Source organism: Camelina sativa, chromosome 3, assembly GCF_030686135.1.
Source record: "Camelina sativa cultivar CO46 ecotype springtype chromosome 3, ASM3068613v1".
Taxonomy (NCBI): domain Eukaryota; kingdom Viridiplantae; phylum Streptophyta; class Magnoliopsida; order Brassicales; family Brassicaceae; genus Camelina; species Camelina sativa.
This window is the reverse complement of record NC_141882.1, coordinates 5,447,666-5,462,128: the sequence shown is the minus strand read 5'-3', so window position 1 is coordinate 5,462,128 and position 14,463 is coordinate 5,447,666. Positions and strand designations below refer to the sequence as shown.

General features: G+C 32.8%; 3 protein-coding genes across 3 annotated transcripts; 2 read left to right on the top strand and 1 right to left on the bottom strand.

The window, feature by feature from the left end:
* The first annotated feature begins 122 nt into the window (after positions 1-122).
* LOC104772272 (uncharacterized) lies at positions 123-2,074 on the top strand. Its single transcript, XM_010496907.3, has 6 exons — positions 123-254; positions 401-556; positions 637-880; positions 976-1,142; positions 1,227-1,379; positions 1,525-2,074. Exons 1-6 carry the CDS (start codon positions 210-212, stop codon positions 1,873-1,875), a joined length of 1,116 nt encoding a protein of 371 aa, XP_010495209.2. The 5' UTR covers positions 123-209; the 3' UTR covers positions 1,876-2,074.
* A 1,896-nt stretch (positions 2,075-3,970) lies between these two features.
* LOC104772257 (transcription factor HRS1) lies at positions 3,971-5,982 on the bottom strand. The gene is made up of 5 exons (XM_010496893.3): positions 5,684-5,982; positions 5,247-5,515; positions 4,913-5,114; positions 4,706-4,782; positions 3,971-4,549 (listed from the first exon to the last, which is right to left on the bottom strand). Exons 1-5 carry the CDS (start codon positions 5,823-5,825, stop codon positions 4,205-4,207), a joined length of 1,035 nt encoding a protein of 344 aa, XP_010495195.2. The 5' UTR covers positions 5,826-5,982; the 3' UTR covers positions 3,971-4,204.
* A 5,676-nt stretch (positions 5,983-11,658) lies between these two features.
* On the top strand, positions 11,659-13,173 carry LOC104755612 (zinc finger protein WIP6-like). Its single transcript, XM_010478023.2, has 2 exons — positions 11,659-12,009; positions 12,469-13,173. Exons 1-2 carry the CDS (start codon positions 11,659-11,661, stop codon positions 13,015-13,017), a joined length of 900 nt encoding a protein of 299 aa, XP_010476325.2. The 3' UTR covers positions 13,018-13,173.
* The last annotated feature ends 1,290 nt before the right edge of the window (positions 13,174-14,463 follow it).

Below are 14,463 nucleotides of genomic sequence, written 5' to 3'. Positions count from 1 at the left end.
TTAGGAAACTACAAAATACAAATATATCTGAATATCTTTATAAAAAATAATATAATCCTAAAACTCATAGGAATTGCGTTTTCTGAGGTTATATAAACAACAACAAAATTAGAGTTTAATTTCTCCTGTTTCTCTCGGTTATGTTTCTTTATGTTGTTTAGAGTTCGGGCGTAATAGTTACGTAATCAAGTGTTTGGGAGAGAAGAAGGATGACAACGATGAAGTACCTAATTCCAGAACCAAAAACTAAAGAGGTAACCTTTTGATTCTGTTTGTCGATATCTCTATAAACGATTCGGAGGATTCCACATTCTGATGTTAGGGTTTTAGTATAATTTGTGATTTTGAACAGTTTTGTAGCGTTCTTCATTACTTTTGTGATATTGTTTATACCTTACAGATTTTGTTCGAGAAGACGTTTCAAACTGCTAGTGCGATTACACTAGGAGAATTTAGAGAGTTGAGTGGTAGGCGTAAAGCAGTCGAAGAATTTGTAAACAAAACCACTTCTGCAGCTTCTAGAGTCATCTACGGAGGAGCTTCTCCTTGCGACCAGGTAAACTTTATAAACCAATTTATTTTGTAAGCTTTTAAACTTTTCGTTTGTTGCTTAGAGATTGTTTTTGGATTATTCAGGATCTTCATAAACTTCGAAAATACCTTCCGGTACTCCTTAACTTGGTGCGTTACGCCGATAACATTAAAAGGGTATCGAATCTTAAAATAAGATGGAGTAGTGGATTGATCTCTCAGACCTTGATTCAGCGTACATGTCCCAAATTTTTCCAAGTCGATAACATAATGTTCGAGCTCGCAATGGTTACCTTCGTTTACGCAGTTAAGCTCCGCGAGAGAGCAATGGAACTAGGATCCACTACAGGTTTGTCCCTATTCTTTTTTCTTTTTGTAGTTGCTTCTATATACTTACTTTTCATTAACTCCATCATTCATTATCTTGCTCCTGATTACAAACAGATCACAAGGATTCGGTAACAGTGTACCGAGAAGCATCTGGAGTATTCCATCATCTGTCACAAGAGATTCTTCCTTCTATAAAAAATTGTGTTCCTCCAGGGAAGCTTCCAGAACTAACTCCTCCCCTTTGCTCTTCTTTGAGTCTCCTCTGTTTAGCTGAAGGTCAGGTTAGTGCCTTTTACCACTCTTTGTGGCTTCATATATATTTTTTCTTGATGATGCTAATAGTGAGACATATTGTTTTTAAATAGGCTGTAACTATAAAGAACGCTGAAGAGAGCGGCACAAGCGCAAGCCTATTGTCGAAACTTCATTTTGGAGTTTCTCAATTGCTTTCTGAGGCCTATGCTCATTTGTCATCTAGATCTAACGGAGATTTTAAAGACCTATCCACGCGCTTTCTTGTAAGTCACGTATCCGTAATAACTTATTTATCTTGGTCTGAAGCTCATCTAGTTGGTGTTCTTGGTTCACTCAGATGCCTTAATCCTCTGTTCCTTGAAGCAACAAATCTATACTACTTGATGATTGATTCGATTGATAATGTAGGAATATGTATCAACTCTGGGAGCTTTCCACGAGCTAAAGAGCCAAAAACACTTAGCGGAAGTGCTGGAATCCGAAGATCGAATAGGTGACGCGATTGGGGTGCTCAGGCGTGCCTTAGCAGCCGCGAAGAAGAGTATGCCGACGAAAGACGACACGTGGATATCCATATTCAAGAAAGAGAGAGAGGAAGTAACTAAAACCATGACCAACTATGAGAAGTTAAACGATTCCATGATGTTACAGAAGATTCCAATTAATAGAGAGATACCTTATCCAGAAGGTAGAAAGATTGTTGATCTCATTGCTTACACTCCCACTAGATTGGACCAAGAACTTCGAATCAAGTCGTAGAAGAAGATTCACCCAATTGTACGATAGTTTTTTTTTTTTTTTTTTTTGCTTTGGTTAGCGTTTGAGTTTGGAGAAGATACAATTCTTTGCCATTGGATTAAAGTTATATCTGATAGTGCAATAATATATACTCTGTTTTATTAGCCCAAACTCAGATTGGCTCATTAAGCCCAAAACTTAGACAAATGTTGAAAGATCATTCTCGTTGCCTGAATCTCAATATGTAATTAAGTCATCAGAACTTAGAAAGTCATAACCAAGATAATACTATACTAACTAATATTGACATCTTAATAATGAATATGACCTTCAAATAATAAACAGATTGTTTGAAACTATATATCTGTAAATAACTCGTATTTGTAGATGTGATGACAGTGCATATCGTTTAATTTATAAATTATCTTCACTATTTCAAACATTCTCAAACATATTTTTTTTGGTGTTTCTATCTAGTTAACTACTAGTCACAAATAATCTTCCAAAGCTTTTTATAAAGTCAAAGATTAATTTCACAATGTCAACCATTTTGCTGAGGATTAAAACAAGATTGATTTCACAATGTCAAACATTATTTTGCCAAGGATTAAAACAAGATTAGCACGTATTAAGACATGTATCTGTAGTACAGATTACAGAAGGTAATAATTGATAAAGGGTAAGGGCCGTATTCAAATTTATACTCTTCGTATTAGTTTAATAGAACGACTTAAGTAGGTCAATTCGAATATCCCATGTATCTGAATTTTTAAGTGTTAGAGATAGACCAATGATAAAAGTATTCAACTCTGTTAATGAATTATATTATTTATATTTTCCCTTGTTTTAGTCATATAATTACTGTTATTTTATATAATCAGGAGCCATTATGTCCTTTAACTTGTGTGAAAGGCCACCTTAAATCATGCTTAAAGCTTAGCATATCCCTAATTATTTTAAAACATATACCTAATGAATCCTAATCGATCCTGTTCCTGGTCATTTGGATCTATCGTCAAAACACTCTGTTTATATATCATATTATATTTCAAAAGTAAAATACTTAAATATTTATTTTACTTTGTTTGTTTATTCTGCACATGGAATGACTAGCCAGGTTGATCCGATCTTGAAAACGAAACCATTGTATAAGTGGGTTTGAAATATCTGCAAATTGAAAAAGAAAAAAAGAAAAAAAAAAAAGGGAGCAAAAAATATTCTATTGAGTAGGTATTACTATTTATTATCAAAAACCTCGTTTAAAACTATATTTAGTAGACATCTTAGAGGAACTATTATATTGCCCACACCAATAATCTGATAGAGACACAAGTTTCTTAAAAAGGCCACATAGCATATAGAGCCACCTGGAAGGGCGAACCTAATGGTAGGACCTGTACGGCTGCTAAACAATTTGATTAAAAGAATCTTTAGATTAATTCAAGATTCTTAGAGATACTGTCCAAATTTGTAAATATATTAAGTGACCTAACCCTATCTACATGATGAATAAAAAGTCTTCTCTCAACCAAAGGCAGAGAATATACTCTACGACAAGGACCTTGCAGCTAACGTGCAAATTTTGTATGAATGAGAATCAAAATTATATATTAAGAGACGACAATAAAAAAATCGTAAGATTATACTTATGGCAAGTTATGCTTTTTTGGATTCGAGCATATTCGTCCCATGAATGCAACCAATTCAGTAACTTCTACTCCGGGTCTTATTGTAATATAATCAAATCATTTTTGTTATCATGTGGTTGTGTGCATCTTTTTATAATTATATGGTCGACATATTTAGTATATACTATGATGTGAAGAAGATCCTTTTTGCTCGACTCTGGCCGTCATGTTCATACTAGCTGTATACATACATTATTTTTCATATGTATATTGACATATATCAAATGCGATCTAATATCAGCATATATTCTGGATCATCTATATAAGTTATTCTTAGTGCGAAAACAGCAGCCATAATAAAATATATTACTTTACCATTGTTGAAATAGTTAGATCCGTTGTTTGTAAAATGGAAATTTATCAATTAATTAGTGTTAAATATCATAACCTAATGTGATAAAACAAACCCTCGTATTTTACATCACATATGAGCGTAGTATAAATAAATTCATTATTACAAGAAGTCAACAATGTTGACAAATGATCGGATATAACAACGGTAAGATGTAAACTAACTGCAAAATAAATATGGAATGAATCCTAAAGATTGGTTCGGTGCAAAACTCTATACACTTTCGGTATCAAATTCTAACATGGAGTGAACAAAACAAAATATTAATAGTTTTAAATGACCCAAAAACATTAGAGACAGTAAAAACAAATTAATTATTCTTGACGTAATGGTTACGGGTAGAAGAAGACATCGCCGGGGAGCTACACCTGACCACCACCACCTCTTCACTATGACTTCCGGATCCTTCTTCCGAAATAATCGACGGCCTAAAATTGGAATGGCTAGGCCACTGTGGTGGTGGCGGTGCGGCCATGGCTCCATAGATCCCGGTGGTGGTGGTGGTACTGCTGGTAGTGACTCTTCCGGTGGTCTTGCCCGTAGAGTAGTCCGGTTGTGGTACCCATAAACCTCCGACGACTACGAAATGTTGCGTTTGAGAGTTTCCGTTGTTAGGGACTGTTTGGCGTGGCCTTCTTGTATGCAGTCTATATTTCTATTATTATATATCCCAAAAAAAAAAAGATTGATTAACATTATATTTGTATAGAATAACAATTGACAATTGTAAAACTAACCATTGTCTGTTCTTATTCCTATATATACATCAATTATATAGAACGAAAAAAATGCATGTGCTTATTGTAGTTACCTGTAAATGGCTTTTAACTTCATCATTGGTTAATCCATCAATTTTCATTAACTCCCTTATTTGCTTTGGCGTGGCTACTGCAAAATTCATTTACCAAAATCAATATACTAATTAAAATCTCCTAAGCCCTAGCTAGGTAACAGATTTTTAAAATTCAAATCGTTAGAAAATCAAAATTAACTCATATAAATTATATCAAAAACGCACCATGAGGTCCACCTAAGTGTTGAAGAGCGTTCAAGAAGCGTCTATGCAATTGCGACGACCAACACCTTCTTTGCTTTCTCCCTCCTCCTACGTCTTTCTCCGCCTCTCTCTTCCTTCCTTCGGCACCGTTCACCATCGGGTCTTTTCTCAAATTCTCATGATCTCTTTTCACTGTCTCCATCATCTCTTTTTGCAACTGTTCCTGAAAGGCAGATCGCAAATATTAGAACGTTTACTGTTTGAGATATGAACCAAGAAATTTATGTGCCTTGCATGTTAATTAGCTACGATGGCATTGGATACTCATAAGACATAATTAAGATTATTATATTACCTCTTTTGGAAGTAGCTGGTCGGGTTGATTCCAGAGTTGAACAGACTTAAGCCAATCAGATTTCGTGTTCTTGTCCTCCGAATCATTGTCCGGATCGTGATTCCCGTGCTCATCGTCCAATTCTTCGTTGGATGTAGATGAGTCTTTAATGGTTAAAAACTGCTCCAAGACGGGGCCACATTCTCCGGTCGTCTGCTCCGAGCACTCTGGTTGTCCATACACATTCTCCGTCGTCATCTCCGGCATCTCCCTCTTACATGCCTCAATCGCTAAAGAAATGATAAGTAAATATTAAAATGTTATTAATTATTAGATACTAGGATTTTTACATGTATATTGTAATTTTCATCTAATTCATAAAGATCACAAATTTTGGATTCCATTTACTAAATATGTGTTTTCTAGATAGATAAATACATTTCTATATTTGTACATACCTTGAGTAACAAGGTCTAAGCAAAGAGGAAGTTCACGTTGGAAAACATGAATCTTGCGACGTTCTTCTTCAAGGGCTTCGATGTATTGCCCACATCTCTCCCGTTTCTGATTGTAGTCCATATTGCTTAAATTCTTTATCATGATGGACTAATTACTCCACCTTTTTAATTTTGAGATTTGGTTTGCTTAGAGAGATGGATCAATACATATATATATGGCTCTCTCTCTCTATATATATATATATATATAAGGCCTCTAGCTAGGATCAGTATTTTGAGAGATTTAAAAAATGCATAAGTCGGCCCGTCGCGTTACAAGACGAATCTTGCGTTTCATAATTTTATATTTATACACCTTGATTTGTGTTATATATATATATATGTGTGTTTTAGTGTTTATAGAGAAACGTAACCAATTTGATTATATGTCTTGTTGTGGCTAGTAGTAGATAAGGAGTGGTGAATATTCGCCAATGTGATTCTTTGTTAGGTAATTTATTAATCATGTATCAACAGGATACTACTTAGTATAAGACAAAAAAAAAAAAAAAAAGATAGATACTTATTAATTAGTTTTATGCATCTAGATATCTAATCCATTTACTATGTGATTGGTGGGTTATGAACTTCTTAATTTTAAATTAACTTCGGGTTAGATTAGTGAACGGTTTTATTCTTTTATCACTGCGTGGATATTGCCGTATCTTATAAGACAAGCTTTACCATAAATGCAAATTAGAAGGCTTAGTTTTTCAAACGAGAGAGTAAAATTTACATAAACCGTTTGAGAATATTTCTTTCTTAATTAATTGTCCTTACACTTCATCCATTTGGTTGTGAGATTTGCATTTTTATTTTGATTATATCATTCAGAACGATAAGACTCCATCCATAATCAATTAAATTTGTTTGCCCAAAAAAGAAAAAAAAAATCAATTAAATTTAAGAATATTGGATAATACTAATGCGAGTACCTAAAATCAAATTTCGGTGAAAAAGACTGCAAAAGTAAAAATTTTAACGATTGACTAAAATCTTCCCATGTAAATGATATTTGTTTTATAAAATCTAAATATATATATTTCATTGGTAATGGTAACTATAATTCTGAATATGATCTGGCTTATAGTATAGTCCTAGTTAGACAAGCATGAATGAGCTATATATTAGTTAATAATTTCACGTTTGCCCTTATTACAATATCATCAAGATTTAAATTATGTTAAAGGAAAAGTGATCAGTACTAAATGATGTTAAACTCAAAAGCCAAATGTCTCCTAATGAAGAAGCCAAACAAGGGAGAAGGAGAAAAAAGCCATACTAATTAAGATAACACCTTCATTTCAATTTTTTTTTTCTTTTCTATCATCACTTTTTTTTAGCCCTTTATCCATTAGGATTCACAAATTTTTTTTCAAAGAATTGAAATGTCACAGAATCTTGACTTTGTTGATTAAGTTCTATTGAATTATCCGTACCCGTATATAATAATTACTTAGTGTGTATAATTGTAGATATCTTATAGTATGTGTCAATATCTTTAAGTTTTGGCCGGTAACATTACTTGTATTCTAATTATTGCCAAGTAAAACATGAAAAACATAACGTGTTGGACTGTATTATCAAAGATCCTCGTGCCTCATTCCAACTTTCCAAGATAATGGTTTGCCAATGCCTTTCACAATCAATAAATACTTTAAGTATTTTCTAAACCGATCTAATATAGTACTATCTTGTCGCCAAAAAAATTGTACTTTTCTACAAATAAAAAGTAAAGAGCGGTCGTCGTTTTCAAAAAATACATTAGACGTTTACTGATTATGTTAAATAGTACTCCACTTTTAAAAAATACTGTATTAAAATAGGACATTAATAACAGGAAAAATAATAAAATCATAGATTAGAAACGAACAAAAAAAGATAAAACAAGTACTTGATTCCGTAAATATGAATTGGCTTCTTTAATCCTGATCATTAAATATGACTAGCTTGAACTTGATGAAAAGTTTTTTAAAAATAAAAGATTCTCTCGAATATTAGAAAATAATCACGGAGATAAAGCTGGAGATGCTGCAATTATGGGAAGAGTTTTATGTTTCTTTTCATGGACAAAAACGCTTTAAAACAAAACTATGTCTAAAGACTGTATATTGATCAGCGCAAGTTTGCTAATTAATACCCAAAACAAATAAAATGATGCGTAAATTGTTTTAAAATTTCTATATTTCTGATTGAATAGAAGTTGTCGTCGTTGAAGAATGGTGCGCTTCTAAACCGAGTGGTGATCACAAATTAAATATCCGTATATTATAATTTATAAATACAAATTTTGATTTAACTTTTAATGCATTTTGGACTGTTCAATTAGTCAGATCTTAACGCAAATTGGACGGTACTAATAAATGTTGTTTTTATCGTCATTGACATGAAGAAGGATGGAAATTAAAATCTATTTCGGTTTGACCTTGATGCATGGATTTTTTTGGATGCATGAAATGTTAAATAATATGCGAGCTATGACTTTGTACTCTATATCTAGGAATAGTTTCTTCTCGATCCAACAAAAAAATACTAGTGTGTATGCATGTTCTAGTATTTATTAAAATAATCGAACTCCAACTTATATAGGGATACCATTTGGTTTAAACAAATGGTCGTCAGAAATTGATTATCACCAATAATATTCTTTGTTTTTAATAATAACAATAATATATATTCTTATTATATGCATATATGAATTTATCATTGAATAATATATTCATGTGAGTACTATGTTGTTGTGTGACATTTCGAAAACGTGATTCTCATTGATTTGAACTTAGTAACTTATATTATATATTAGCATTTTTACTGTTTAGAAAATTGAAATAATTAAAACAGACAAGGAAAATATTGAGAATAATCTAGCTAGCTGTGACTTTGAATGATATAATTCGGTGATTATTGAGTCAATTGGTCGTTGATTAGATCGGAAATTTGAATGAGTTGACACACTGTATATGTATCTAATCTACCCTTTAATTGCCTTCCAGTTGTTCCTAATTGGCTTCTAATTGTCTCCTCAGACACTCGAGAGGTCATTAATATTCACAGATCACAGTTATAGCAAAAAGCTCACATCAAACCACGTTCGACCACATCGATAAAACGACTCAATCCGTCTTTACACCACTACCGGATGCTTATCATTTTCAAGCCCTATACCTATAGGCCCATACTTTATTTATGTGAACTAAGGACCTGCCAGTTTATTTTCGGCCTTTTCACAATATCTAAGACTTCTGCGATTGTACGTGCATACACTTTAGCTTCTTTAAAGTTTCGAATGTGACAAAGAAAAAAATCAAATAAATTGTCGGGACGTGAATATTTTCAGATACGAAACCAAATTTACAATTTATTTTCTCACTCGAGTATCCGACAAAATTACACTATTATATAGATAGATACTCATTTTCTTATGACACATGAAATTGTTTTTTAGACCCAAAAAAGGAGTGAAAAGAGTAAGAAAATGTCGGGATTAGGGAAAGAAGAGTTGTGAGTTATGTGACAATGTGAGTACTTACAAGACGAATGAAAACGAAACTTTGACAAATTGCTTTCATGTGTTCATCCACGAAATTGCATTTACATACAAAAAAAAAAAAATAGTAAGATACTGATAGAACAATAGAATATTATAAATACTCTTATAAAAAACAATTAATAGAATAAATAGATAAAAATAAATATAATGTGACAGAGCAGAGAGACATAGGAGATGAGGCAGCTACAGTTTTGGTTCAGTCGTACTATTTTGTGCTCTTCTTCTTCGGACCCTTTAAAGCTTCAGAATCTAACTGCTTCAATCATCCAAAACAATGAAAAACTTTGATCGGACCAAGATTTCATATATTATATGTTTGTGTGTTTCTTTGCTAACTTCTTTTTCTCTCTCTACGACATTGTTTTAAGGTTTCTTTCGATATGTCTAATCAAAATAGAAAGTAACTTGGAATTCAAAGCCTCGTGGACTAATATAAAGCACTACTTGAGGCTCAAAGATTCTGTTTAAACAGTCACCTACAGTTAACTATCATATTATTTATAATCTAGTTCTATTCATTCATGTGGCAAAAGTTTTAAAAACCGCATAAGTGGTTGCGAATCCAATTGTTTCGATCTAGTAGCATAATTCGATAATTAACACACAAAAAATACTCGCATTTGAGAATCTCAATATCATAGGAAGATTTATAGAAGGCAAAAGGAACATATTAGAACGGGTCCATAAGTATTTCGATCCATTCCATAATTTTCCAAACTCAAATGTTGATGCAAGTCCGGTTGATTTAGCCTTAACTTTTAGAAAATACCGTACGTGTCTAATGAATAGTCTAAAATCCAAAAACTAGTTGCATATGACCTAATTCTCCATTTTTGTTAACAACTTTATATAGGAGAGACCGTTTAAATTTTTAGGTTTGAATTTCTTTCCAAAAGAATGCAATGTCCCAATATGAATATATATGAGTAATCCTGGTTATTTTTAGATTTTATAGAGTTAATTTTCTATATATGTAGATTTTGACAGTGTAACTGGAGATTCAAAACTGAAATTAGAAGAGAGAAACCTATACGTTTTCTGAATTCCAAAATAGGAACTAACTTGACCTAAAACATTAAAATTATTAATGATATAGGAAAGCCGGTCGATTATTTTCAGAAACGTATCTTTGATTGAAGCATACGATTTCTGTATTATAGTTTTACGAGCAAAACTAGTCTAGATATCCAAAAAAAAACCGGAAACCTCTTTCAAAGAGAAAAACCTAAAACCATATGCCTTTAGCATTAATTAATTATAGAATTGATCAATTGAAGCAAAGTAAAATGTACACTTTCGTCCAACTTTTACATTCCAATTCCATTAACAACCAAATAAGCAAACTCCCCCACTCTTCTAAGATTTAAACTAAAGTAAAAAGTCTGAAAATAGATTATGGGTAACTTTTGGCAGCAAAGATTTATAAAAAAAAAAAAAAAATGGGAACTTTAATAATATCATCATCACTGAGAGTCTGAGACTATCACTATCTCAGTAAGTTGTGCAGAATTCAGATGATGAAAGTGGAGAGAGAGAGAGAAGCTTTCGCATCTACAGTTAACGCCACGTTTCTCCATGTCTATTGCTTTTCTTTTGTATCAGAGTGTACTCTCACCTTTTCTTATGGTTTGTGAGGAGAGTAAATGATCAGTACTCAGATATATATTACAAATTCCAATATTTTAAAAAGATATTACAAGAAATTGAAAGAGAGAAGTCGTGAAACAAAGAATGGTTTTGAGATCCTAGAAAGGAGAGCGAGTTCCAAGTGAATAGTACATTCTTTGCTAATATTGACAGATGCCCACGTCAACTTTATATGTCATGCTTATTTGGTTTTATCAAAAACATTTATGTCAAAAACTGGTTTTTATCTAGTATATGATGATAAAGAATCGAAATTTTTTGAACAGAAAAAAATATGCATGCTTAAGATTTCATATTAATTAATGGAAAGGTTTGTAAATAAGTTTTCGTTATCATCGAGAATTAGCCTGGAATCATCTATTATAACTTATAATAAGTTTTTCTGTGTGTGTTAAGAAAAAGAGAAGGAAAACGAAAGAAAAGAAAAAAGAAAAAAAGAGTAATGAAGACTATCAGAATTTTAATATCGATTCATATTCAAAGGTAAAAAAAAAAATGTAGAAATATAAAGTAGCATCCAAACGTACTGCAACTAAATAGTGAATAGATATATAGATATTTGGAACCAAACATGGATTTGTCACTTGTAACACGTAAATTTACGAGAAAATAAAAGCTGAAGCAAGTACAAAATAAAAGAATCATTTATTAGTTACCAGTTCGTCCAGCCTCCATTGTCTTTCTCCTCCATTTCCTCAAAAACCCATATCTCTCTCGCATCTCTCTCTCTCTCTCCTCAATGTATAACAATAATCAATATTGCATCTCCGGTGACGAAGACTCCGTCGTCCTCAGCCTTGGACCTCCTGGCCAACAGTACCCTAACCATAACAAACCCACCAGCACTAAACCTTCTTTTAACCATGAGTTTGATCTCCCATCAACAAACCCTAGTGGCGTCACCGTTGCTCTTCATATCGGTCCTCCAAATTCCGACAAAGACATCCTTACCGGTGGGAACAATCAAGACGGTTTAACGGCGAGGCAGGGACAGTATTGGATCCCTTCGCTTTCTCAGATCCTTGTCGGTCCCACTCAGTTCTCTTGTTCTGTCTGTAACAAAACTTTCAACCGCTTCAACAACATGCAGGTTTGGAATGATTTACTTATCATCACAGGAAGTTTTCTTGATTTAACTTTCCCTTTACTTCCACGTTAGTTATTATGATATTATCTACATAAATATATAATATTATTATATATGTTGCTAGCTGATTTAGTATATTTTGTTATAAAAAATGTGTATTTGTATTAATCAAATTTTCAGTTAAAAAATCGTTGAATAAACTTCCAATCTACAATAACCGTTTGTGTTTCATGGGTACCATTACCAATCGAAAGAACTCTCATATTATCTGCATTAATATTGTGAAAATCATATCTATGTCATTTTCGTGTTATTAAATCATTCATCGCCTAGAAAATATTTAGTATTTGCAATCACGTTTAAAACTAAGTAAAACTGTTCATGCTATGTAAATTTAACGTGAAAAATGAGATAGCCAAGTTACATTAAACTAAAATCTTATAATTTTTTTAAAATATGTAGATGCATATGTGGGGTCATGGTTCGCAATATCGAAAGGGTCCAGAGTCCCTGCGAGGGACGAAGTCGTCATCTTCAATACTAAGGCTGCCATGTTACTGTTGTGCAGAAGGTTGTAAGAACAACATAGACCATCCAAGATCGAAGCCTCTCAAAGACTTTAGAACGCTTCAAACGCATTACAAGCGGAAGCACGGAGCAAAACCTTTTCGTTGCCGCAAGAAGTGTGAGAAAACGTTTGCTGTGAGAGGCGACTGGAGAACGCATGAGAAGAATTGTGGGAAGTTGTGGTTTTGCGTTTGTGGGTCAGATTTTAAGCATAAGAGGTCACTTAAGGATCACGTCAAGGCTTTCGGTGATGGTCATGCGGCTCACACTATAGGTGACCGTGTTGTATCTATTGGAGACGCAGAGGAAGACGATGAGGAGGAGGAAGAAGATGATGATGAAGAAGAAGATGCTCATGAAGAAAATGTTCGTGGAGAGAAGAGCTATGGGATTAGATATGAACAGTTTCATCGTTATGGTCAGATTTCTGATGACAATTACTAATAAAATGGCCCGTTTTAATGATTGATGGGTGTTATTAGGGTTTATCTACGTGGGTTGTGTACTTGTGTTTGATATGTACCTCTTAGTCACGTACTCACGTTAGCTAGTGAATTTTAAAGTACCCTTTCTATTATGTGTTCGGAAAATATATGTAGTGGTGGCTTTGGATTATACAAGTGCTTCTAACCTTGTCTCCAACAAACAATTCCTGCATTTTTAGTAAATATTCTCACCCAAAAAAAAAAACTAAATTAGTCAATTGGTTTGTAAGTTAATGCATTTTTTCATTGTAAACGGGAGATCTAAGATCAAGGTCCGACAATATGCTTTTAATGAACTGAAGATCAATGGTTTATAGCCTTGAATTTAGCATCATTGATGGAGACCAAAGATCATTATTAACACACTCACACACATTTAGTGTCAAGAATTGTGAAATTCACAAAATGACAAATTAGGGAGGTAAAAATTAGGGAAAAAAATGATGTAGTGAGTACTGAATAGTGAATACTAAAGAGCGCATCTCTGGTGATAAATAATGGAGGTAAATTATAATGGTAATTAAATTGTCGAAAGTGGCAGTTCGATTTATCCAAAGACAGAAACTGTCTGTTGTCACTTTATGTAGTGATGTCTAACGTTACACACAGTTGTCTATCTTACACTTGGAGAGAGAAATTTCACGACTCTTAGGTTACTTCAGTTTCTCTGCCACTCTCTCTATCTCTCTTCTAGATCTTTAGTTGTTTTTCTTTTATTTTAATTTTAATATATACGTTAAAATTCAACAAAATACACACTTATATTCAAGTAGCACCTAATTCTTGCTGTCAAAAAAAAAAAGTAGCATTAACTCTGAAAATGTGTTGTCATTGATATTTTATTTTTGCGTTAAAAATACAAAATGACATGTTGTACATCAGTATATGAAAAGCAAAATCTTGTAACAGCTAGCTTTTATTATAATTTGGAATTAAGGAGTGTATAAACTTTGAATTCTGCGTGAGCTAAGATAGCCAAATAGTTTTGATATACTGTCAGACTACTTGCCATATTTCAAGTTTCTCGATTCGAAAACAAAGAAAATATCGAGTAAATGTTTCGTTTGAAACTTTGAATAGTTTGGTCCTCGAAGGTACGGGAGTTGTAATAAATTTCGTTTTGGAAATTGCAAACTGATAAATATTGAAGGAGTGATACTATACTCCTACTTCATTCAATATGATTTCACTAAAGTACAAGTTTATGTCCAAAGTCTATGGATATATTCAAACAAGTATAATAGTACTATACTCGTCTTGCAAAGTCCTTAACTGACACAAATAAGTTTGTCCTACTAATACGAAATCGATTAATATATATTTAAAAGATGTGCATCAGTATATTAATATGTTTTAAAACCAATTCAAATTGTGAAAAGTACAAAATATTGCATCCGGTGTGAAA

Coding starts and splice junctions, on each gene's coding strand:
- LOC104755612 (XM_010478023.2), top strand. CDS start 11,659: ATGTATAACAATAATCAATATTGCATCTCCGGTGACGAAGACTCCGTC. Junction 12,010..12,468: donor ACCGCTTCAACAACATGCAG/GTTTGGAATGAT, acceptor TAAAATATGTAG/ATGCATATGTGGGGTCATGG.
- LOC104772257 (XM_010496893.3), bottom strand. CDS start 5,825: ATGATAAAGAATTTAAGCAATATGGACTACAATCAGAAACGGGAGAGA. Junction 5,115..5,246: donor ACCAGCTACTTCCAAAAGAG/GTAATATAATAA, acceptor TCTGCCTTTCAG/GAACAGTTGCAAAAAGAGAT. Junction 4,550..4,705: donor AAGTTAAAAGCCATTTACAG/GTAACTACAATA, acceptor ATATAATAATAG/AAATATAGACTGCATACAAG.
- LOC104772272 (XM_010496907.3), top strand. CDS start 210: ATGACAACGATGAAGTACCTAATTCCAGAACCAAAAACTAAAGAG. Junction 255..400: donor CAGAACCAAAAACTAAAGAG/GTAACCTTTTGA, acceptor TATACCTTACAG/ATTTTGTTCGAGAAGACGTT. Junction 881..975: donor GGAACTAGGATCCACTACAG/GTTTGTCCCTAT, acceptor GATTACAAACAG/ATCACAAGGATTCGGTAACA.